Source organism: Cavia porcellus, unplaced genomic scaffold, assembly GCF_034190915.1.
Source record: "Cavia porcellus strain 051 isolate PalLab524CR breed Dunkin Hartley unplaced genomic scaffold, mCavPor4.1 scaffold_32, whole genome shotgun sequence".
In the NCBI taxonomy this organism is placed as follows: Eukaryota; Metazoa; Chordata; class Mammalia; order Rodentia; family Caviidae; genus Cavia; species Cavia porcellus.
This window is the reverse complement of record NW_026947515.1, coordinates 4,532,725-4,555,216: the sequence shown is the minus strand read 5'-3', so window position 1 is coordinate 4,555,216 and position 22,492 is coordinate 4,532,725. Positions and strand designations below refer to the sequence as shown.

The 22,492-nt window shown below is 40.6% G+C and overlaps 1 protein-coding gene across 1 annotated transcript; it reads right to left on the bottom strand.

Annotated features, from left to right (window-relative positions):
- Positions 1-19,623: 19,623 nt before the first annotated feature.
- Positions 19,624-20,586, bottom strand: LOC134474376 (zinc finger protein 709-like; the record flags this gene model as incomplete). Its single annotated transcript, XM_063242125.1, has 1 exon — positions 19,624-20,586. A coding segment is annotated over one exon (963 nt), but the record flags the coding sequence as incomplete, so codon positions are not given.
- Between the last annotated feature and the right edge of the window lie 1,906 nt (positions 20,587-22,492).

Below are 22,492 nucleotides of genomic sequence, written 5' to 3'. Positions count from 1 at the left end.
AATAATACAAGAACAAGAAGATGATAAGAGGATCCATAACTTAAGGATTAAGAACATAAAAGAAGAAGTAGGGACACAAACAAATGAACTACAAAAGCTACTCACAGAAATAATCCAGGAGAATTTTCCTAATTTAGCAAAAGGTAAAGATACTCAGATGTATGAGGCATACAGGACCCCAGCTACCTACAACCCAAACAGAGCAACACCCAGGCATATAATAATAAAAATTCCAGAAATTCAATACAAGAACAGAATATTAAAAGCTGTCAGAGACAAGAAACAGACCACATACAAGGGAGCACCCATCAGAATTACAGCAGATTTCTCTGCACAAACCATCAAATCACGAAGAGCGTGGGGGGAAATAATTCAAGCTTTGAAAGATAATAATCTCCAGCCAAGATTGAGATATCCTGCACAACTGTCCCTGGAAATTGATGGAAAAACAAGGTGCTTCCAGGATAAAGAGGAACTGGGGGAATTTGCAACCACCAATTCAACTCTACAGAGAGTATTGCAGGATATTCTAAAAAAAGAAAAATACAAAGAATCCAGAAATAGTGGAGGCCACAACTAATGGAGCAGAGAACAAAGTGAAGAAGACAAACTGACAGATACTGACAGAAAAAGAGCTCAACAGAAATGAGGCAGAGAAGATTGGATGATAGGAACAGCTATTTTGGAGAAAATGACATCTTAATAGGTAATACTGATTTAGTATCATCTTGTTTTGAAGTCTCATCTAGCTTTTGTCCTTCTGTCTCCAATGGTCTAAATAGGTTGTATCTTACTGGATTTTATTATGTACGATAGTATAAGCAAAAACCTTTTAAAGACAAGGAGATTATACAGAAACCATTATTCATTTTCTGTTAGTCGATTCTAAATACTCTGTAATGCTGTCATTCTCTTAAATGGTTTTACATTGTTTTGATATACTTAATGCTACAGTATATGAAGTTGTACTCAAGGATTTCAAGGAAAGAGACAATATGGTAACTACTTTTAGGTCAGGATTATCTGGTGGTGAAACACTATTCTGCTTAAATGGTTATGTTTTGATCTGTGCTGTTTCGTTGTTATGCCCTCTTTTATCTCAATCTCCACTCCATTATTTACTTTTTTAATACTTTTTTAAAATTTTTATCCTTTTAATTAAAGGAAAAAAATAGCGGGATATATTATAGTAACCCACTTTGACTTTCCATTACCTCGATTTAAAGCCCTGTATTACTCTCACCATCTGGTTTTTAATTGATGTTCCCCTATTCTGTTTTGCTGGGTAGTATCAGGTTCGAAAATTTAGGCATCAGCTGTGAAGATAATGAGATTCATTATAACGCCCATTCTCGTTGACTTTTATCTACTTTTGAAGACCTACAATGTCTCCAATGGTTTGGTTTTGTCGGTTTTGTTCTTTACTGTTTTGTTCAATTGTATTATAACTAATGGTATAGGCAATTCTATTAGAGATAGCGGGAGGCATTATGGTAACCATTGTTGATCACCTTGTATTATGTTTTCACATTATCTATTATGTCCACCCTTTTGACTTGACCGATTCTGTTCTGTTATGTCACATTTGGTTTTACTCTCTTCCAAAAAAGTAATAAGAACCGTGAGAGCAATGAAACCCAAAATGTGTAATAGTCATTGTACAAAAGAGAGGAAAAGAAAGTGCTCTAAACCATATAACTGCATGTATATTTAAGTGTATAAGATAGAATATGATATCACAGAGTTTTATTGGATCATTGAACAGAACTGTTTGCAGTATCATTGATGGAATATCCACTTTACAAGCTTTAATTTTGTGACTTGAACAATTACTTCTAAGATGACAATATGTAATCCATTAACCAGTGATTTCCTACTGTTCATTTTTTTTCTGCAAATCTGTATAACTTGTACCCTTTCTCTGCTTTTTTTTCTTTTCTCCTTAAATAAAATTAAAAAAAAAATAAACAGAAATTGCTTCAAGGACATCAAATCTCAGTCCCAGTGCTGAAGGCATTTGCAGTGATATTCTGAAGCACATGATGACCACAGTTACAAAACAGAGAATCTACAAAGAGTGTTAATGGGATTTTCAATCTTACTTACTTTGAAAAAACTGCCATTTAGGAGGTTGATATATAGCTTAACTAGACCCACTCTTTCTGCAAAGTGTCTAAAGATCAAAGCCAAATATTTCATTCTATGAATGCACAAAATTACTGCTGATTACCAGCTCAAGATAATGTACATTTGCAATCCTAGCACTTTGGGAGAGGGAGCGACATTGAATAAGGAAAGGTTTAAGCCTCACCTGGGAATCTCACAATCTTAGTGAGATCATGCCTTAACATTTGTAAAAAGATTAACAAATTTTACAAATGTATGAAAATATAGATCATAAAGAAATCATTGTGCACAATACAGTAGCCAATGTTATTCTCTCATTATTCTTCTGTATTTTATTCTTTTACAGACTTATCAATAGCATCTTTTATGTGGACCTTATTAATATGTACTTGAGTTACATTAAAATAAGACAAGAAAGTCTTTCCAAAAAACAGTAAGCCTTTGCTCAAATCCTACATCCATATATAAAGTTAGTACTAAAATAAAAAGAACCATCAAATTCTCTTTATACTATGCTCTCCTAATCCTAAGAGTATATATTCAGTAACATATCTACATTCATCTCAGTTAAAAGGTCAAAAAAATTGAAACAGTTCAACTTCTTGGCAGTAGATCAATGTCTACCTCATGGTAAACCTAATGCTCAGTGTGCTGACTAAAGTACATATGTAAGAAAAATACACCAAGCTTTAATTTGTTGATTTATAGACGGTTTGTGTCTTTTTAAACCTTTTAAATGTATCTTTTATTTTGATTTATGTATTTATTTTTGAGACAGGATTTTGCTATGAAGTTTAGGCTTTCATTAAACTCACATTGTAGCCCAGGCTGACCTCAACTCACAGCAATCTTGCTGCCTCAGCCTTGTAACTTCTCGCATTAGAGATGGTTACTACCAAACCTGGCTCTCACTTACATTTTACATAATTTCCCAAATTAAATTACCCAGGATTATGCGGTACGTCATAGTTTATCAGGTGAATTATACAAAATGAAATCAGAAAGCACTGAAAATGCAGTGAAGGAGACTCAAAATCCTCACCAACACTAAACATAGTGTAACATAACAAAACATAACATATTATAGCATAAAAACACAACAAAACAAAGCAAAACAAAATAAGAAAACAGGGTTGGAGATTTAGTTTAGTAGTATAAGTGCCCACTTGGCAAACCTGAGGTCAAAAGTTCAATCCTCAGTACCAAAAAGAAAACAACCACCTAACTGTGATTTTAAAAAATGCTTGCAAGTGTACCTTAATAGTTTGTAAGCTAATCATACACAAGACATATCATCTGGTAATTTCACATCCAAGTACATTTTCTTTGAAATAAAAGTCTATGTCCACTCAAGACCATTTATAAGAATGGCTGTGGCAGCTGGCTTTCCAGGGCCAACCTGGAAACAGAACAAATGGAATCAGTAGATGGGTAACAGATGCATGAACAAGTTGCAGTTGGCGGGTTCAGCCCCATGAGAGTGTGTTGGCTCCACTACCAATAAGCTGCAGTATGTGGAGACAAATTCCCCAGGAGGGATGCCCATGGGTCCTCATCAGCACAGGGTTATGATGTCCACGGCCTTGCAAAGCCTCCCCTTGCCCTCACCACCTGCTTTCCCTCCTCAAAGTAGGTCAGAGTATGGAGCACTACAGGGTGTGGTTGAAGTAAACGTGAGTGAAACTTGCTATGAATCCTCCTTTCCTGGACACATGGGTGTTATAACATGAAACATTTCATATCCTTCAAGTAAAATTATTATGGGCATTATGGGAACATCTCCATGTTCCTTAGTGATAATGAAATGAAACTAACGTAAGTCCAGAAAAGACCGTCAAAATAAAATTTGAGAAATCTCTAAATGAAGAAACTGTGCACCTCATCCTCACGAGAAAGGTTCTTTTGGAGGGAAAAGTCTAATAACACACACATTTTGCTAGTTTTTTAACTTGCTGTTTCTAAGGAGGACACAGATTAGCTCACAATAAAAACAAAGGAGGCATCAGAGGGGGAGCTTCAACTGTGGACCGCAGCATATGACCTCACTTCCTTGGTGGTAAGTCCAAACAGAACTCTGAATACTCTGGTCACCATGCACTGTGGTCTGGTGATAGTTGGCCTTCATAGATGGCTGGCTTGAAAGAGTGAACAAGGAACATGCTACGCTGCTTTCCCAGGGCTAGTGGCCCCAGCATCAAGACCCCGTGTCAGGGAACACGTGGGAACATATAGAGAGGATGGTTCACTTGGTCCAGAGGCTTCAGGAAGCTCAACTGGAAACAACCAGCTGTCAGCATCTCAGGCCAGGACTCATTGGCACACAGAGGTGCCCAGAGGCACACAGAGACAAGAGGAAGCACAGAAAACATAACACTAGACTCAACCACCAGCCACTCAGAGACAATGAGTCCATGACTAGTTCAGATACAGGGAAGTTAAATTCTCACCTGAGCATCCCCATGAGACTTGGCCCCCTGTGTATTCAAGTCCTGGCCATGTGCAAGCACCTCAGTCTCGGTTTACAACACTGAACTGTGGGGTGCTGAATGGATCCAGAGTGCAGGGTCACTGAGGATGTAATGGGGACTCCATGGCAAGGGATTAACTGTGGCCTTGGCCCCATGAAGACCTGCTAAGGAGGCTGTCCTGATTCCCAGGGATGAACTTCCACCCACCTCACTGACACACACACATGGGGAAAACTGTTCTGTTCTTTGGAAAGGAGATTAGAGAGTCATTCTAGGGGTTTCAATGTATGCTCAGGGCAGGAATTCTTAGGAATGACAAAGTGTCCATGGCCCACAGGTATCACTGGAAAGTGGGTGGGTGTCATCAAGCCAAAGTACACATGAAGACACCCTGTGTGAAGATACTTTTCTAAGTATTGTCCATGATCTTGTAAGCAGAACAGGTGCAACCACTGCCCTTTTGAGTTTTGATGTTCTTTGAAGGCCACAGCGTCAGAATTGGCAGCAGAACAGATATTGTTCACATCAAGGAAGTCTTTATGTGTCCAAGGCCAACCTTAGAAGTGGTTACAGACCAAGTAAGGAGGAGTTCTACAGAGACCAAGAAAACTGGGCAGATCTTTGCCTGACCTAGACACTGCAGAAAGTCGGGACAGATATTGATGACTCCTCACTTCTCAGATATTCATGGAGCACCAGCCCTGAGCCTTTGAGTGCAAAGACATGGCAGATATCAGTCTTTGCCTTTGTTGAGCTGACCTGCAGTGGGGAAGGGCAGGGAGAAACTTTCATGTTTCCCTAAAGAAGGGAGTGGTGTCATACCCATACGCAAGGACTGCCTCCAATGGAGCATTCTGTCAGCCTCTCAGGGATCTCAAGGCCCGCACTGCCACACTGTAGTTGGGAGAGGGTGGGAGTAGACACTGAACTTGATGGGCTAGAGGCCCATGTGCCTCTCCCTAAGGTAACCTGTATAGGTAGTGTTAGAAGAGAGGCCAGACCTCTTGCTTTGTTAACTCCCTGTTTGCTCCAGGTCCGCATCTCCTGTCCTTGAATCCTCACTGGAGCTGAACTGCAAGGTGGCGTCCCAGGCCAAGCTTCTCATGGACCAGCTTGAGCCTCCTAAGTCCCTGGTGCTTAAGTCACAGGGTAAGGAGCTCTGGAATGTGGGTTGTGGCTCTGAGAGGAGGAATGTGCTAGGGAACTCAGCAATGTGCCCAGATGATGGGAGACACAGGAACATGATCCCCTCAGCAGTCAGTGTGGGGATGCAGTCTGGGAGGCTTTCATTGGGCTGTATTCATGCACACAGCTGCCTCTGACAGGCAGTGGGAAGGTTTGGCCCTGAGAAGTCCCTGGAAAGTCAGTGATGTTTCCTTCCCCTGCAACTGCAGAGGCAATTCCAGTGCATGCTGAATTTGCACCCGCAGTGCTCATGCCAGCTCCACCTAAAGCTCCCTCACCAACTGTGGCCTCACAGCAAGAGCAGGCACATGTTTTTCTTTTTTCACCAGCTGCAGAGCTGGATCTCCTGGTGGCTCAACAGCAGGAGTCATCTCTTTACCTCTACTTTCAGGCAGCTCTTGACCCACACCTGCCATTCCCCTCTCTTCCAGATTTACATATCATTCTATTTATTATTATTCTATTCTGGGATGTGAGTGATAGAATTATTGTAAATGAAATTTAAGCGTTTATTCTTGTTTCAGTTGATGAGTTTGGTACGATTTAGTGCATTCTCCATATTGTGAAACCTTCACCAGTGTCCTCTTGCAGAACATTTTCATCAACTCACTACGCAAATATATATTCTTTTATTTTGCTTCCTACTATATCCTGGTCACCACTCATCCTATGTCCTTGTAATTTACCTTTCCTACCTTTTCCATATCACTGCAGTTGTTTTTCTACTCTGCCTTACCCTGCTGTAAGTAACTGTTTAATCTCACCTTGTCTGAGAAGGGAAAATCCAGACAGATTGCATTAATTTGTCATGCATGTATTCTTGGCAGGGCATACAAAAATAATTCAGGAATTTTTTGTAATTCTTATGATTCTTTGTTTTGTTAATTATGTTCCTGGCTTTAAAGCCATATACACATCAAAACTGCTCCATGTTTAATTACGTGTAGGTCATTTCCTATCCATTTCATACGAAAGAGACTAACACACTTTATTTTGTTACAGAGCAGCACCATGGGAGTGTCACACCCACGTTTATTCTTTAGATATTTCCAATGATAAATTATTAATTTTAATTTATGAGTGCTTAACATGAAAACAATCACAAAAGTAAAGTATTGTAGTTGTAATACAACCATTAAAATATGAGGCACTGTGTGTTCCAAGGAAAGTCTATAACCCAGTATAGAAAGTGCAGTGTCACAGGCAGCATGTCCATTGAATTCCCCTGTGGTTTATCTCCATGAAATGTCACGAATATGGCTGCCCACTTCCTCTTCTCTGGACAGAGTAAATTTACAGAAAGTCAGTCTCAGCATGTCACCACCTATAAGTTTTAATTCTTACCCAGTAGTTCAAAGAACAAAACAAATGAACACAGCCCAATTAAGAATGGGCTGTGTTCATAAGAAAAGAAACACAATGGTCAGTGAGGCAAACAAGCTGGGGAAATGAGCACTGGGAAACAGCAGAGGCATCAAGCTCCAGGTAGTAAAAACCAGCCCAGAACTCAAATCTACCAGGCTCCTGGCCAGGCTGGGGTAGATGGTGGGGACCCAAGAACTCTCCATGACTCCTCAGGGGCTGGGGTGCGGTCTTCAATCACAGATCTGCTGTGTCATGGTGTAAACCCCTGCAGCCTTCACAGAGGCCAGCTGATTGGTTGCTCCATGCTATAAATGCTCCAGGCTGAAGTTATTCACCCAAGTCCTGGCTGCACTGTGCTGCCATTCGGGGCTGGGCAGCATGAGAGTTTAGATAACTGATTCAGCAGCCACTAGGTTTCCCACAAAGAAATAGCTGAGCACGTGGGTGCCCCAGTATGAGCTAAGGTGTAGGTCCTGAATTCGATGGATGGTAGAAAGTTTTCCCATGGTCTTTGAACCAGTTAGGCCTATAATGTGTCATAGGCTTGGGGCAAGGCATCAGTGACAGTGAGTGGTGAGTTCTAAGTCCAGGCCTTGCCCTGCCCAAAGGACTGCATGTGACAATGACAACGTGAGGTAACCCAAAGATGATGGCCTTAGGAGGGATGGTATCAAATTACAGGCATGTGTAGATGGGGACAGTGCCCAGGTGAAGAGAACCCCACGTGACACTCTAGTGCCTCACCCCGAAGCATGCTAGAATCTCCACAGTAAAGGACTATGTGTGTTATTTCATTCCCAATGGACATTTCACAACCAGTGCCCAGAGAGGGACAATGCCAGGCCCAAGGCACAGGACATGGGCAGAGTAAAGAGGATGGGGGAGAAGTCCAAAAGAGAAAAACCTCTTAGCACAGGACCCATCCCACTCCCATAGACATTAGAAAAGCAGCCCCCAAGCTCCTGGGACCTGAGCCTAAACATATAGGACTGATTTCAAGCAGCATCCCAAGGGATATACACACACATGCACACACACACACATACACACACACACACACACACACACACACACACGAACACACAGTGATGCCATGGGCACCCACTGGGTAGCTCAAAGGAAAAGTGATATGATTCATTCAATCTACATGCCTCAAATTCTCACCTTATTCCTGGGCTGAACTAGGCTGGCACCAACACAGAACAGGACAATATGTCACTGGCCACCCAGAAGCTGGAAGGTTGGAGGAGAGGGACAAATCACTGCAGAATGTAGTGGAAGAGAAGACCCAGAGCTATATCCCAATAAAGCAAGGGCACACAGAGGTAAAGGTCACTACCTGGAGGCATCTGAACAGCCTCACTGAGATGGAACTGATTCCTAAACCAGAGTAATGCAGGCCCTAATGCTGTACAGAGTTGAGTATGTGTGGCCGAATAGAGGACCAACCATTTAGAGATTCAAAGTCAATTTTTTTTAGTCAAGAAAGAGAAGAGAAGGGAGAACAGAAGGCCTAGTGAGAATAAGGGAGGGGAGGAGTGAGCGAGGGACAGGGGTGGGGGCAGAACCTCACATCTGCTGTAGCGCACCAGTGACCACTGATGATTGCATGGCTGCAAATTTAGGTACAACATGTAAACTTCAGTTCTCTCAGGTTCTATGGGTCAGGAATTCAGGAGGTGCTGCTGCAGGATCCACCATATTTTCTCCTGACCAGGATGCAGGCTCAGTGGAAACACTGCTGTAGCAGAATCTGTTCTCAGGCTCTCTCTCTCTTGCTGACAGGCAGGAATTCAGTTAGGTTGGAGGACTGATGTCTCCTCTGTCTGTTAACATTTTTCTCTGCAAAGAGTCAGCCTCTCCTCAGGGAAAATGCAGAGATAGTCAGAGATTTAGAGAGGAAGACGGAATGAAACAGAGAGGAAGGAAGGAAGAACAGAGAAGGGAGAGAGCAGGAGGTTGGTCACAGTCATTTTATGTGTGAACCTTGATAGTCACATCCCATTACATCTGCCATGTTGTGTTATTAAGAACAAGAAAGGAATTGGGGAGAGAGCTCAAGACAGAGCACTTGCCTACCATGCCTGAGGACCTGGGCTCAATTTCAGCCTGGCTAACACAAACCAGAACAAACCACGCTCAAGGAATGAGCTACTCAGGAGGTGGCCATCAGAAGGTTAGCTGTCAGCAGTTGAGCACCCTTGCCATGGGTGTGCTGACTCACAAATGTAGCCACAGTGCTGGTAGGTTTTGAGGGTGCATCTGCATCCATAGTGCTTTCTTAGCCTGTGTGAAGTCCTGACTTGAGGCCACAACACCAGTACATAGAAGAAATTGAGATGCTTAGGGAACATAATGATGGCTGATCTAATGAACTTCTGCCCCTCATGATGCCACCAGGGAAACATGTCCAGGAGGTGAGTGTGATCTCCACCACCATACAGCAGGAACCAGGCCTGTGTGCACTGTGTTCACCTCCCTTCCACCCCTTCATGGAAGTGACCTCTAATTTTGTATACTGTGTACACATGACACCAGACCACAAGGTTTAAAAGTGTCATCTCTCACCTCTGATGATGTCCCTAGGAAGTAGATGCCATAGTTCTGGGGGACACACTGGAAAGGAACTGAGAGGCATGGTGTCTTGTCTAAGTTGACAAGGGAAGTAGGAAGGAGGAGTGGGTCTAAAACTAGGTCTGCTCATACCGGGGACCTTGGATTCATTGTGGTTTTTCCTTTGCCATGGGAAAGCTTTGCCTCTTGCCAAGGATCCATCACTTGGGTGGAGCAGTTGTCTTCATTCTGAAGGACAGTGGGCAGTCATTCCATGTGCTACCATGGTATCCAGAGCAAGAATCTCTGGGTGATGCCAGATGATCCAGTTCCACACAGACGTCATGGAGGGAGCTGGTGGGTGCCTTAAATCATCAATGTATCAGGCATTGACCATGATGCAATGACCAGAGCAGATGCAAAAGCTGGTCTCTTGTGCTTCCATATTATGAAGGCCACACAGTCAGCCTGGAGAACTGACCAGGTACCACCACCTTACTGTGAGTGTCCCTAATTCTTGGCCTCTGTACACATGGACATAAAATAGGGGAAGGAGAGACAAGTGAAGGCACACAGAATGGGGCGATGCATCCATATATGAACTGAAGGTGGAGGAAAGGCAGGCAGGAAGCACTCCCACTGTCCACTCACTTTTCAGATAGTTATAGAGCAGCACCCTGTTGAGCCCCATGATTAAAGTAACACTGCAGACTGCACTCTCTTTCTCACAGAGGCAATATGCCACAAGGGTGATACAGGGAGTTGCATTTCAGGCTTCCTGAAGAGTGGAGGACAGGTGGTCACAGCACTATCCAGGGAACTCTGTCATCAAGTGAGGGCTGATTATGGTTAGTGCACAGGATACACTGGGAGGGCAGTTTGGGAGGGAGGCCAGACCTGTAGTGCTGCTTACAACTGTCCTCCTCAGGATCAGAGTTTCCCTTCTTGGCTCCTGGCAGGTGCTGCTGAGGAAGGTGGGACAACCAGCCCAACGAAATCTGATTGAGTTGGGCCAAGCCTAGCTCACTGAAAATGAGAACTACAGTGAGAAGGAATTGGCCTGGGTCTCTTGGTTTCTGAGGAGGACATGGGACACTTTAGAGGGAGAAGGACTGTCAGACATGGGGCCTCCTGCAACACAGAGGTATGCAGAAGTGAGTGGAGTGAGGCAAAATAGGAAGTTTTCCTGGGGTGCATTAGTGCACCGAGCTGTCTCTGACAGGCCCTGGGAGGCTAATGGGGCTTTCAAGGAGCAAGGACAGTTGAGGATTTTTCTAAGGCAGGGCTGATACTGGACTGAGCTCAAGGTCCCCTTATAGATCTTGTGCCAGCCTCACCTCCAATGACCTAACAAGCTCTGGGATCAATCTGAAAATCAAGGTCAGATACCCAGTCTGGTGGAATTCCAAGGCATGTCTGTCACTGGCTCCATGGCAGGTGTCCTCAGCTCCACTTAGGGCTCAAGTCTTGCAAAGTACCAGCCCTTCATTTCCCGTTCACTTTGCTTCTTCTATTTTTCTCAGTTTTCATTTCTAATCTTAAAACTATAGTTCTTTGAAACATTAAATTCTAAGATAATTTAATTTTAAGTTAAGATTTCATTAGTTTCCACATGTTCAGTTGAGTCACAGGTAAGCACATTGTCAATTGGCACAATCTAAATCTGTACATCTGTCTAGTTCCAGCTTTCTGCTCAGTATTGGACCCATCCATACCCCTGGTCTCTCCTGCTAGTCGCCACCCACCGCTGACCTTTCTCTCACTGTGATTTACTAAACTGGGTTTTTCATATCAGTGCATCAGATTCTGTTTGGCCAAACATTCCTGGAGGAGACTGGATGCTATTGCTGTTTGACAGAAGACAAAACCACAGATAGACAAAGTCTATAGGCAAAATGTAGAGACCATTGTGTATGTACACAACTTTTCATGTCAGAAAATGTTTTCCATGATTTCAGTGATATAAAGGGAGCTACAAACGGCTGATTCATTGCATTTGAAAAACGACAATAATGCAAAAATCACAACAGGAAACCTTTCTTTACAACCAGTAGTCAGATAGATGGTTTTTATTACAAGTATGAAAGAGGTCTCATGAGTCCATTTTGTGAGGGAAATGATAAATTCTTCTAACTCAAAGGGAATCACCAGGGCCAACAAGCACACACAACACTGAGCCTCCTAAACCTGATACATGCAGGCACACATCCCTGAACTGTGCTGTTTCCCCAACCACTGGCACATTTTAAGGCAGATGCTGAACAACAATGGGAAGGACGGGGTGGGGCAGAGCACAGCCCAATCTCGTAGCTCCCATCCAAGCTCTAAACAGCCTTCCCTAGAACTCCTAGGACTAAGAATAGAGTTTTCTCCCACACAGAATGTTGCACAAATATTCAAGAGTTTGATTCACATTACTCTTTGAAGCAGGAATGAACTGGGACCCTTGCTAGCCTCCACGTAGAGTGTGCACAGAAGAGTTGTCTGGAGGATGCTGTTCACTGCAGCTGGGGGGAAACTTGCCCTGGCCCCAGGGCCACAGAGCTTCAGGATTATGGATGACAAACTCATGGCATGAAAATGTTTTCCCTGGGCCAGCCAGTGCACTGGGCATCTCCACAGCAATCCAGTGCCTCCCAAAGCCAGGGACAGCACTGGGAAAGGGCATTTGGATGCCTGGGTGGCCAGGTGAGGGGCAGCCCTGCCTGACAAAGCTGTGCAAAGTGTGTTCCTCTGGATCTAAACCTCCCGCAGATTCTATTTATTGCCTTCATCAGGTCTGGCAGCAAGGATGTCACACTGAAGCACAGCAACACACTTGAAGTGTACTCAAACTAAATCGTTTAGCTTCCCTTCAAGAAATGACTGAAAATGCACAAGTCTGGAACATCAAGTCTGAGAACACCACTCTGCATTTTGTATAAATAAACTGATCCTTTACAAGACATGATGGTAATGCCCCTTGGTGGGTCTGCTATGGCAGAGATGTAGACTCTCAGGAATAAAGGATTTGTAACTGCAATAGAAAAATTGCAAATAAATGATGCATGTGCAAGACTTTCTGTTTGTATTGCACTGAAGGAAGGGAGATCGAGGCAGTAACCTAGATTTACTGAAGTGCCTCAGTAAACCCAGGGCACAATCCACCACATGATTCCATCACCCAATTATGAAAGCTCAGCAACTTGGTTCCCCCTTGTTACTGCTGTTGATTGACAATTTTGAGGTGTTTGTATCTGTGACAGCCATCTCTGCCTCTTTTAGCTTCTGTCCCCAGACTATGTGTAGATCAGACTATGTGTTTAAAAAGTTCCATCACGATTTCAGGACCAGTGGCAGCCTCTCATGTACTGGAAATAATTCTTCAAGTTTGGCCATAAGAAACCTGATACAATGTGTTTGAGAGGAATTGAGATTGTGTGATATACATGCAGGAAACTCATTTTGTCTGTGGCAGACTCAGCTGCTACTGAAGCCCATATTCTTGAGGGAAAAAGATATGAGTCGGAGTGTTGGAAGGCACAGTAACATCCCCAAGTTCAGTTTCTGCTTTGCTTCACTCATTCTACTAAGCTGCAGAATGGATTCTGAGTGTTCAAACACATAGGGTGTGAACTGCAGCAAAAATCTGTAAAAACTTCAGTTAACTGGGGTGTGAAAAGACAAGGAAAGTTTTTTGGCAAAACACACCTCTAAATATGTATTTGAAGCATCAAAGAAACAAAGAAGAAGACAAAGATGAAGACGAAGAGGAAGAGGAAGAAGAAGAAGAAGAAAGAAGAAGAAGAAGAAGAAGAAGAAGAAGAAGAAGAAGAAGAAGAAGAAGAAGAAGAAGAAGAAATAGTAGGAGCAGGTGGAGGAGGAGGAGGAGGAGGAGGAGGAGGAGGAGGAGGAGGAGGAGGAAAAGAAAGAAAAACAAAAATAATGCCAATGTGTGGGGTTTTGTCTCCAATGCCTCAGCCTCATTTAGAAAAGAAAGGATCAAAATTTGCAGAATGGAAGGGTCACTGTGGAAAATGGTCTTTTCACCAGGGCACTGATGCTGTGTCTGGCCCACTATGGATGTCTAATCCATAGCAGAGCCTGGAGCCTGGTGGAGGCTGAGGCCCAGACCCAGAAGTTGAGGCCCCTGGGGCTGAGGTGGCAGAGTATTTGGTGCACCCTCATGGCTCTGCCTTATTGGGCCTGCAGGGCTGCACCATGGATGCAGTAGTGGAAGTGTGTGTAATTCAGGAGGTGCTGGGCTCCTCTGCATGCTGCACACTCCCTGCTTGACATCAGCACAGGAAGATTCAGGTTCTCATTGCTGGCAAAAGAGACTCTGAAGAAGATTCTGGGTGTCCTCTACCAGACACAGATGAGCACAGTGACTTCTCAGGTAGGGAGGGCAGGACACCCACCACAGTGGGATTTGCATGGCTTCATGTGTTGGGGGTTTAAAAGTTAGTCATGAATGATGTGTTGCCTTTCTGAATAAAAAGACTCCTTATTTTATATAATTATAAAGTGAAGCTTTAATGTTCTTCTATATGCGTATCCTACATTACATATAAAAGAATATTAAGTCATCCAAATCCACTCACCTATTCAAGAAAATACCAACTATTTATTCTTAAGTGAATTGAACAGAAGAGAAGTAATATTGAGTGGAACACTATAAATAATGGAATGGAAAATAAAATAGAACAACCAAAAAGGCATCCCTCCCAGGATGAGAGGTCTGCCATTGACCAGCTCCTCTCTCCTGTCCTCACCTGCTGTGCAGGCCTGTGTCTCTTCACTGCTGGGTGGAGAGCCAGGACACAAGCTCTCTTCAATCTCAGGAAAGATCAGGGACATGGCCTAGGACATGGCCCTCTTTCAGCATTTTCAGTGGCTGTAATTTATAATTAACACAGCAGCTGTGCTGTGGAACATTCATGGTTTCTAACAGTTTACATCTTAACTGATTAAGAAGAGAATGCAGTGTCTGTCAATCTCATTTTTATAATGACTGTTAGAAGTGGAATCTCCAGGTTAAATATATATAAGATTAATTTGAGGATCCCAGATTTTTCACCTGAAACCTCAGCATAGAGACAGAGCCTGGTAGAGGAAGACTGAGTCTGCTCAGATCTATGTGGAGATCTAAAGTCAGAGAGATGGTCCAGGCAGAGGTGTAGGACACCATGGCTTAAAACGGCCTGGTGCAGGCCTCTTCATCCATCAGTAAGTTCTCAGGAAAGCATCACACACTGTACGCTGCACAGGAGAGAGCTGGAATGGTTCCAGAGCTCTTCCCTACATGCCTGAGGCCCCCTCTCTCACTCAGGGGAGCTCTGTATGAGGTCAGTCTGTTACACAGCCCAACTTGACTGAATGTTTTCCACCCAGGTGCAGATCTGAACTGCCACATGTGGACTCACCATAGTTATGGAGCATGACAGGTGTTTACAGGGAGCAGGTCAGGAGATGGGGACACTGCAGGCAGGTCAGGGTATGAAGCCTTAAATAAGAGACCAGGCCCTCACCGGCCCCAGTTTCCTCCAGCATTAACCAAACCCTGCAAGAGTGTGCATTAAAAACTGAGTAACTGAAAGGAGTTACTCACAAAATTATATATTATAGAGATAGTTTGAAGATACAATATAAATGGAAGCATTCATAAGTAAAATGAGATTTGACCCTTAATGGATATGTGGTGTCCATTGATGTCCCCAGCCACATGCATCAGAAGGAAACAGTCTGATGAACAGAGCAATAAGGAGCACAGGCAGTGGGTAAAAATCACAGCTTCTTAATAACAACAACAAAGCTGGGATACAAAAAGTGCACTGGTGAATTTTATCCAGTATATAATAAAGAATAAATACTGATATTTTTTCAGTTCTTTGATGAAGTTGAAGAAAAACCCAGCACCAACTTCTTTTAAGTGACAAAGTTAAAGTTATCCTGAGAATGAAGCCAGACAATAATGTGTTAAAAATAAAATAAATGAAAACACTCTGTTGGCTAATATTCCTACCAAACATAAACAAAAGTGTTCAGCTAAATGTTTGCAATGTTATCTCACCAGCATATTCAAAATTAGCCAACATGATCAACACTGGACTCAATCTCAGTGGTGCAAGAATGGTCCCTCTCTAACAAACTGTTTCCACTGGTTTTAACATGTTGTATCTTACTATATTTTACTGTATGTGATAGTATAAAGAAAAATTTTATAGGCAAGGAGATAATATAGAAACCATTGTTCATGTTCTGTTAACTGGTTCTAAATACCCTGTAATTCTTTCATTCTGTTGAATGGCTTTACACTGTCTTGATATGTTTGATGCTATTGTATACAAAGTTATACTCAAATAATTCAAATAATGAGGCACTATGGTGACTACTATTATGTTAGATTATCTGGGAGTGAAACACAATTATGTTTAAATTGTTCCATTCTGACCAGTGTTGTTCTATTACAATATCCTCTTTTATCTCAATCTCCACCCTTTTTTAAAATTAAACTTTTTTATTTTTTTCAATTAAGGGAAAACTAAATTTAAAAATAGCGGGATATATTATAGTAACTATTAGTTTTCCTATTAACCTGATTTGAACCCCAGTATTGCTCTCCACATCTTGTTCTGTCTGATTTTACTATATTCTATTTTGTTTGATAATATCAAGTTTGAGCGTATAGACAACCACTTTGAAGGCCATAAGATTTATTGTGATGGCCCATTATAGTTTGACTATTATCTTCTTTTGAAGTCTTGCAAGGTTTCCAGTGTAGGTTTTATTGGTCTTGTTCTGTACGGTTTTGATCAATTCTATTATACCTGATGATATAGCAACTCTTTTTAAAAATAGCAAGAGGCACCATGGTAACCATTTTTGATCATCTGATATTCTATTTTTGCATCATGTACTATGCCCATCCTTCTTTTCTAACTGTCTCTGTTTTATTTAGTCATGTTAGGATTTATTCTCTTCAAAAAAATGTAATAAGAACTGTGGGAGTAAAAAAACTCAAAACGTGTAACTGTTATTGTAAAAAAGAGAGGAAAGGAAGGTGGTCTAAGGGATATAACTGCATGCTTGAGTGTGTAGGATGGAAAATCATATTACTGAGCTTTTGTTGGATCACTGAACAGAACCTTCTGCAATCTCACTGTATGAATGTCCACTTTATATGCTTTAATTTTATAATTTGGACAACTGTTTCTAAGATGACTGAAAGGGTTTTGGCCCAGATAGGACACTGTAGCCAGGAAAGCCACAACCGGAAGCAGGAAGCCCCATCTCCCCTGCCCCTAGGAAGTTACCTGTGATGCCATCTTCCCACCCATGGAAATTTACATAGGGCGCCAAACCTAAGACCAATGGACTACCTGTGTATCCCTAATGCCCGCCTTAGGTTCCACCCCAAACCAAGCCTATTTACAGGCCCCCATGCCACGTGTCCGCCAGAGAGATCACTGGACGCCAGCGGTGGGGGTGCCTGTCATCTCTCTCCATGTTCTCAGAATAAAGGCCACTTTTTATTTTATATTTCTCATCTTTTGTTAATATTTTTCATCTTTTGGAAATAACCCTAGCAATGACAATATGTAACCTATTAACTAGTGATTTCTTACTGTATTTTTTCTTGAAATTCTGTATTACTTGTACCCTTTTACTGCTTTGTTTTTTATTTCCTTTCTTCTCTTTAATTAAACAAATAATCAAACCTGGAATGGGTATCTTTTATTCATTTATTTTTTTGGCTCTGGAGATCAAACTCATGACCTCACACTTGCCAGGCAGGTGCCTTAAGCCACTGAGCTAAATCCCCAGCCCACCAATGGATATCTTTTACACCTTGTCATCTTCAGAGTAGTTGCTTCTGCTCTTGAACTTGATACCAGCAAGCATATCAAATGTGAATAAAATCAGTCAAGGCCAAATAACATTGAAACAATCTAGCTTCAAAGAAGATCAGTCATAGAAGACAATGTAAGTAATATAGGGATTCAGTTTTAGTTAATAGGAAATTAAGGATAATTACCATGGTACAACCTGCTATTTTTGGGTTATCTCTCTGTGCCCTCAAATCTAATATGAGTAGACAGAACATAACAAAATATAACCAAACTATACAGAGCAACAAGACTACTGTAGCTTTTAAATCCTGATACACTTTTAACTATGTCCTCTGCCTTCTTTTTTTAGGCAATTCCTCAGCTTTCTCCTTCTCAGGATACTATTATTCACTGTTCAGAGTGATATTAGTCTAGTCTCTTATGTTCCATTTCAGCATACATAAAGATAAAGACAGCTACTACAAAGACCATGACAGACATTATGGTAGTCATTATCGACTTCCCCCAAATAAGTCTTGAAGATCAAAAAAGCTTGCATCATCCTGTAATTATTTGAATAGTTCTATAATATTCAGTATATATTCAATGTGTGTGAGGATGGAAACAACTATTTGGAAAAAATCTAGAGACAGTAAAATAGACAGTGAACATTTCCAGTGGACTTGCTTTGAAATCTGTGTTTCCTTAACTTGTTTCCTTATGAACTGTTTTGCTCTGTTTAATCTTACCCTCTTTAAGAAAAAACAGTGTGTAGGACAGATAGGCATATTAATAACTTTTTGGTGGATCATTGAGGTGAACCGTGACAGTGTCATTATTTGAATATCACTTTGTATGCTTTAAATTTGTAACTTGAACAACTACTTCTAAGATGACAATATAATACTAATCAACTAGTGATTTCTTATTGTTTATTTTTCTGAAATTCTGTATTATTTCTACAGTTTTTTTCTCTTTAAATAAACAACATTACAATTCAGAAAATACAAAATTTAACTTCTAAAGACAAAATATTAAGTATAGAGGCACTATCCATACTTGAAAGTGAAAAGCCCCATTTCAGTTTAGCATGTTTAATTACAAGATGCCATGTTGAAGCACAAAAACATCTAGATTAATAAATCTAGAGAGGAACAAGTGATTAACTGAAAACCATACAACATGTGCACCTAAGGAGAGCCCCACCACAGATTTGTCATTTCTGGAATATTTGTGAAGAAATATTGACATCTAACTTCTGTATCGATTATTTCTTCAGGTCTCCTTGGGATTTTTAAAGTAAACTTAGATCTAAACTGTCTGAACAGTGATGCTTTTTCTATGTATTTAACAAGAAACATGGATTGCTATATTTCTCACATTGGTAATCCACATATCATCTCTGCCTAGTGAGCTCTTTCAGATATGTAACAATGATCAAGTATGCTGATAGTATTCCCATAACACAAAGGGTTTATCTCTTGTGTGAGTTTTTTTCATGTATTTCCCTTACAATCTGGCTGCTGAAAGTGTCTCCACTTGCTTACATAGCCAGTGGTTCTTCCCAGTGTGAATTTTTTCATGTGTTTTGCAATGACTATATGCAGTAAAAGCTTTGCCACATTGTTATACACATAGGCTTTCTCACCAGTGTGAAGTCATAGATGTATTTTACAAAATCCATGTGTGGTGAAAGCTTTCCCACATTCTTCACAAACACACAGGGTTTCTCAACCATGCAAATTTTATAATGTATTGGAGAATGAGCATTTCTGCAGAAACCTTTCCCACATTCTTAACATATGTAAGTTTTCTGCCCAGTGTGAAGATTTTCATGCATTATGCAATATATACCTGTGCTGAAACCATTCTCATGATGCCTATATACACTGGTTTTATATTGAATGTGAACTTTCATGTTTCTTACAATCTCCCTGTGTTTTAAAAGCTTTCCCACATTGATTACACACATATGGTTTCTCTCCAGTGTGAATTCTTTCATGAACCTTACAATTTGCACGTGTGTTAAAAGCTTTCCCACATTGCTTACATACATATGGTTTCTCTCCAGTGTGAATTCTTTCATGTTCCTTACAATGTCCAGGTCTGGTAAAAGCTTTCCCACATTGCTTACATACATAGGGTTTCTCTCCAGTGTGAATTCTTTCATGAACCTTACAATGTGCACGTGTGTTAAAAGCTTTCCCACATTGCTTACATGCACATAGTTTCTCTCCAGTGTGAATTCTTTCATGTTCCTTACAATGATCAGGTCTGGTAAAAGCTTTCCCACATTGCTTACATACATCGGGTTTCTCTCCAGTGTGAATTCTTTCATGTTCCGTACAACGATCAGGTCTGGTAAAAGCTTTCCCACATTGCTTACATACATAGGGTTTCTCTCCAGTGTGAATTCTTTCATGAACCTTACAATTTGCACGTGTGTTAAAAGCTTTCCCACATTGCTTACATACGTAGGGTTTCTCTCCAGTGTGAATTCTTTCATGCTGCTTACTGTATCCCCATGTGTTAAAAGCTTTCCCACATTGCTTACATACATATGGTTTCTCTCCAGTGTGAATTCTTTCATGTTCCTTACAAAATCCAGGTCTGGTAAAAGCTTTCCCACATTCCTTACATACATAGGGTTTCTCTCCAGTGTGAATTCTTTCATGATAGTTACAATCTCCCTGTGTTTTAAAAGCTTTCCCACATTGCTTACATACATATGGTTTCTCTCCAGTGTGAATTCTTTCATGAACCTTATAACTTGCACGTATGTTAAAAGCTTTCCCACATTGCTTACATACATGTGGTTTATCTCCTGTGTGAATTCTTTCATGTTGCTTACAACATTCAGGTCTGGTAAAAGCTTTCCCACATTGCTTACATACATATGGTTTCTCTCCAGTGTGAATTCTTTCATGTGCCTTACAACGTCCAGGTCTGGTAAAAGCTTTCCCACATTGCTTACACACATATGGTTTCTCTCCAGTGTGAATTATTTCATGAACCTTACAATTTGTACGTGTGTTAAAAGCTTTCCCACATTGTTTACATACATATGGTTTATCTCCACTGTGAATTCTTTCATGTTGTTTAAAACATTCATGTCTGGTAAAAGCTTTCCCACATTGATTACATACATAGGGTTTCTCTCTAATGTGAATTCTTTCATGTTGCTTACAATGTTTTGATTTGTTGAATTCTTTTACACATTGCTGACACATATATGGTTTCTCTCCAGTGTGAATTCTTTCATGTTCCTTACAATTTCCAGGTTGCATGAAACCTTTTCCACATTGCTTACACACATAGGGTTTCTCTCCAGTGTGAATTCTTGCATGAACCTTACAATATTCACGTGTTTTAAAAACTTTCCCACATTGTTTGCATACATAGGGTTTCCCTCGACTGCAATATTTTTCATGGATCTGAACATCGTGGTGTGTTTCTGTTTCTTTCACATTCACATTACCTTCTGCAGTACAAAGGAATACTTCTTTATACTGCTTCCAAGTATGTTCATAAGATATCCCTAGCTTGTCATTTCTGGAAAGAAAAAAATCACATATAGGATTTATAACCATATTACTAAGCTTTTTTCGAGAGTTGAACAAAACTGTTTGCAGTCTCATTGTTTGAATCCCCACTTGATATGTTTCACTTTTGTATTTCATGACTATTTCTATGATCAGCATTCGTAATCATCATCTTGCTATTTGCTACTGCTTTTTTTCACTTTGAATGCAGTATTATTTCTACTTATTTTGTCTTATTTAATCTTTCCTTATATTAAATTTAAAAAAAGAAAAATTCACTGTGAAATTGGTCTCCATTTAATGACTGCATTAATATCAAGTTCTGTTTTTAATGCCTGCTAAGAAATTCTGACCAAGAAGCAACAGAATGGCCTTGTAAGATATGTTGAAAACAACCATTCCCAAAAGACTGGTACACATTTGGAAATCTTAAAAGTTGGTACTTTGAAATGCATAATCTTTACCTTCACTTTGGAAATGGGTACATATATGTATCACATGCAGATTATTCTCATATGTTTCCCCATCACAATCTTCCTTCTGTCCTTAACTTGTAGTTCCCTTTTCCATCTGGTCAGTCTTACTTTTCTCTAACAACTCTGTTTCATTTCTTTCCACATTTTGTATTTTGGTTTCTCCTCTAAGAGAAAGCCAGTGACCTTTTAGGTTTTATAGCTGAGTTATTTCACTGAATTGATGGGTGAAAGACCCATCTAATTCTTATGGCAAATGACATTATATTATTTATTTTTTGACATTATATAACACATTTTTTCCATTCTGGTCTGGGAATGAGCAACAGATATTAGCATAAATCTATAGCTTTTTAAAAATCTATTTTAACAGATTTTCATAGATCATTAAGCTGTGAAGTTTGAACTTGAAATTGCCATTCTGCAAACAGATTTGCAAACCCTAGTGTGCTGGGTTTACAAGAATGTAAAATCACAGAGAGTCTATTAAAATTTTCCTTCTCCACAAATGCAGTGATAGATAGATAAGCTTCAAGGCCTGATCTGTCATAACTTGATCTGCTTCGTATATGACTAAGCATGTATCAGTATTTTATGCAGATTTTGAGATTTTAAAAATATCCAGGACAAGTATGAGGGGATCAATCTCTAGAGACAACTGCATACTGATATTCAAAATGAGTGCACTAACATTCCACCAGCCTACTAAGAATATTAGTCAGAATCGCCAATTGTCTAGACCATGGCTTGGAAACATGAGCACTCAGTTTTATTTCACATTCTATTGCAATCTTAGCAATTGTTAGATAATGAATGTGTTGTATTCACATGTATATATGGGTAGAAAAACTGAAGGCAGAATGTCATAACTCAAAGTGCATGCCTTTCGTACAGATCTATATGCAATGTCATACATTTTCATGATTTAATTCCCTCATATATACACTAGCTTATACATCTTTGGAGAA